General features: G+C 41.5%; 1 protein-coding gene across 1 annotated transcript; it reads left to right on the plus strand.

Moving 5' to 3' along the window:
- Positions 1-202: 202 nt before the first annotated feature.
- LOC138869166 (uncharacterized) lies at positions 203-1899 on the plus strand. Its single transcript, XM_070146763.1, has 4 exons — positions 203-401; positions 543-775; positions 863-1135; positions 1624-1899. The coding sequence occupies exons 1-4, from the start codon at positions 203-205 to the stop codon at positions 1897-1899; spliced, it is 981 nt and encodes a 326-aa protein (XP_070002864.1).
- The last annotated feature ends 1780 nt before the right edge of the window (positions 1900-3679 follow it).

Raw genomic sequence — 3679 nt, forward strand, 5'->3', positions numbered from 1 at the left:
CAAGGTAATTGAAGTGGCAACAACCATGGATATTGGGGAGGCAACAACCAAAGGGGGTGTAACAATAACCAAGGCAATGGGGTAGGGTTTTCAAAGGCCCCCGATGTATCAACAACCGAACAACCCGCCTCCATATCCTACCCATGGTCCAAGTTCTTTTAACAATGAGATGAGATGAATTGAGAATATGTTCAAACAAATGATGGAGAAGAATGCCGACTCCGATGCAGAACTAGCTTCACACAACACATCAATTCGCAACTTGGAAGTTCAACTAGGGAAAATCTCTCAAGTTCTAAACACTCATCCTAAGGGGGCACCGCCAAGTGACACGGTGGTCAAACCAAAGGGTGGGAACAACACGAGACATGCCATGGTCATTACTATAAGGAACAGAAAAGGTAGGGATGCACCCACCTTAAGTCAAAGATAACTTGTGGATGATGAGCAAGTGGTACAAGAAGATGAGATCCCGAACAATGAGTTGCAAGAAAATGATGAAGTGCTGATTGATATTGATGACAATGTCAAGGAAGCTTAAGAGGAAGTGAACCCGTCTAGGGAGAACATTGTTGACATATTGGAATCGGTAGTGCAAAAGGCTAAGGGACAAATGCCTAGGCCTCCTCCTCCATATCCTCAAAGGCTTGCTAAGAAAAATGGCGAGAATCAATTCAAAAATTTCATTCACATGATGAAGAGTCTATCTATCAATGTGCCATTGGTTGAAGGTTTGGAGCAAATGCCCGGTTATGCAAAGTTTATGAAGGACTTGGTGACAAAGAAGTGGTTGATGAATTGTGAAACGATAAAGATGACTCATCAAGTGATTGCAATTGTAAATTCAATGGATCCTAAATAGGAAGATCCCGACACTTCCACAATTCCTTGTACCATTGGAAATGCCGAATTTGCTAAAGATATTTGTGATCTTGGGCCAAGTACCAGTTTGATGCGTTATTCGGTTTTCAAGACTTTGGGAATTGGGCAACCAAGACCCACATCTATGAGATTACAAATGGTCGATCGCACCATGAAGAAACCGTTGGGAGTGATTGATGACATGTTAGTTCGTGCTGATAAATTCATTCTTCCAGCAGATTTTGTTATTCTTGATTGTGAGGTTGACTATGAGGTGCCGATTATTCTTGGGAGACTTTTCGTTGCTACGGGGAAGGCTCTAGTTGATTTTAAATCCGTAGAACTAACCTTCCGGGTTGGTGATGAAAAAGTAGTTTTTCTATGTGTGTAAGTCTATGCGACAACCCAATAGCAATGAGGTGTGCTCTTTTGTGTACTTGATGACCGATGTGATTGTGGATGAAACAAGTGTTGTGATGAATGTTGATGATACATTGGAAGCCATCTTGCTCAATTGTGATACTGAAGAAATGGAAGGTTACGTGGAATGTGTGAACTCTTTAAGGAATGGGGTCGTACACCTATGAGCCCCGCAAATTATCCTTGGAACTTTAGAATAGAACAACTTCTCCAACAAAGCCTTTAATTGGGGAGCCTCACATCTTGGAGTTGAAGCCATTACCTCCACATCTTCGGTATGAATTTCTTGGCTCTTCTGTTGCTTTACCAGTTATTCTTTCCTCTTTTTTGACTAACGTGCAGGTAGGTTCTACATTGGCAGTGCTACAAAAGAGGAATAAGGCTATTGGATGGACATTGGCGGATATTCGGGGAATAAGCCATGCATTTGTCATGCACAATATTAACTTGGAGGAAGGTGCCAAACCATCTATTGAACATCAAAGGACACTCAATGAAGCTATACAGGAGGTTGTCAAAAAAGAGATCATCAAGTGGTTGGATGTCGGGGTTGTTTACCCATTTTCGATAGTTCGTGGACTTCTCTGGTTCAATGTGACCCAAAGAAATGGGGCATGAAAGTGGTAACCAATGATAAGAATGAGTTGATTCCTACAAGAACGGTGACCGGGTGGAGAGTGTGTATGGACTATCAAAAGCTCAACAAAGTCACAAGGAAGGATTATTTTCCACTTCCCTTCCTAGATCAAATGCTTGATAGATTGGCCAGCCGTGATTTCTATTGTTTTCTTGATGGGTATTCCGGCTACAACCATTTCATGGTTGAGGAAGGTATTGTCCTTGGACACAAGATCTCAAAGAATGGCATTGAAGTCGACAAGGTAAAGATCAAGGTGATTTCTAAACTTCCATCTCCAACTTCATTGAAAGGCGAGCAGAGTTTTTTAGGCCATGCGGGATTTTACCGGCGGTTCATCAAGGACTTCGCTAGAGTGGTAAAACTGTTGTGCAAACTTTTGGAGAAGGATGCCAAGTTTTATTTCAATGATTATTGCATGAGAGCCTTTGAGTTGTTAAAGCTCAAGTTAACTATTACTCCCATCATCACCGCTCCAAATTGGAGTGTTCCTTTTGAGCTCATATGTGATGCAAGTGATGTAGCGGTAGGGGCTATTTTGGAGCAATGCATCAACAAAAATTTTCATCTGGTTTATTATGCAAGTAAGACCATGAATAGTGCCCAAGTAAACTACACCGTTACAGAAAAAGAGCTCCTTGTCATTGTGTTTGCTATTTAGAAGTTCTGCCCGTACTAGATGGGTGCAAAAGTAATTGTCCATACGGATCATACGACATTTTGTTATCTCATGAGAAAGAAAGATTCCAAAGCTCGGTTGATGAGATGGGTACTTTTGTTTCAAGAGTTTGATATAGACATCCAAGATCAAAAAGGAAGTGAAAACCAAGTGGTGGACCACTTGTATCGTTTGGAGGAGGAGGGGAGGCCGCATAATGCCTTGAAATCAATGACTCCTTCCCCGATGAGCAACTTTTGGCTATTTCTATGAAAGAGGTGCCTTGGTTCATGGATCTAGCAAATTATCTTGTGATTGGTATCATTCCGGTTGAGTTCTCTTCAAACCAAATAAAGAAGATCAAATGGGATTGACAAGACTATTATTGGGATGAACCATACCTATTTCGGATTTGTAGGATGGGTGATTAGAAGATGTGTACCGAAGGAGGAACACGTTGAAATTCTTAGGGCTTGTCATTCTTCACCGTATGGTGATCACCATGGTGGATCAAGAACGACGGCCAAAGTGTTAAGTTGTGGTTTCTTTTGCCTTACTCTTTACAAGGATGCAAGTGATCTCGTCAAGCATTGTGATGAATGTCAAAGGGCCAGTGGAATCCCAAAGAAAAATGAAATGCCCCTCACCACCATTGTGGAGATTGATATTTTCGATGTGTGGGGTATTGATTTCATGGGTCCTTTTGTGAGTTCTTGTGGAAATACCTACATCTTGGTCGCGGTTGATTATGTGTCCAAATTGGTTGAGGCCATTGCTTTGCCCAATAATGAAGTAATAAGTGTGGTGGCATTTTTGAAGAAGAACATTTTACAAGATTTGGTACTCCAAGGGCTATCATAAGTGATGGGTGATCGCAATTTTTGCAAAAACGCTTTCGACACCTTACTCACCAAGTATGGTGTCACTCATAAAGTCACGACTCCCTATCATACACAAGCAAGCGGTCAAGTGAAAGTCTCCAACCGGGAGATAAAGAGTATTTTATCCAAAACAATGAATATTAACCGGACGGATTAATCCAAGAAACTTGATGATGCTTTATGGGCTCATAGGACGGCTTACAAAACACCGATCGGAATGTC

Source organism: Nicotiana sylvestris, chromosome 5 (genome assembly GCF_000393655.2).
Source record: "Nicotiana sylvestris chromosome 5, ASM39365v2, whole genome shotgun sequence".
In the NCBI taxonomy this organism is placed as follows: domain Eukaryota; kingdom Viridiplantae; phylum Streptophyta; class Magnoliopsida; order Solanales; family Solanaceae; genus Nicotiana; species Nicotiana sylvestris.

What these genes read in the sequence shown, in the direction of transcription:
- LOC138869166 (XM_070146763.1), top strand. Translation starts at nt 203, where the DNA reads ATGGAGAAGAATGCCGACTCCGATGCAGAACTAGCTTCACACAACACA. An exon ending in TACTATAAGGAACAGAAAAG is followed by an intron (nt 402 to 542) that starts GTAGGGATGCAC and finishes AGGAAGCTTAAG; the next exon opens with AGGAAGTGAACCCGTCTAGG. An exon ending in CAAAGTTTATGAAGGACTTG is followed by an intron (nt 776 to 862) that starts GTGACAAAGAAG and finishes GATCCTAAATAG; the next exon opens with GAAGATCCCGACACTTCCAC.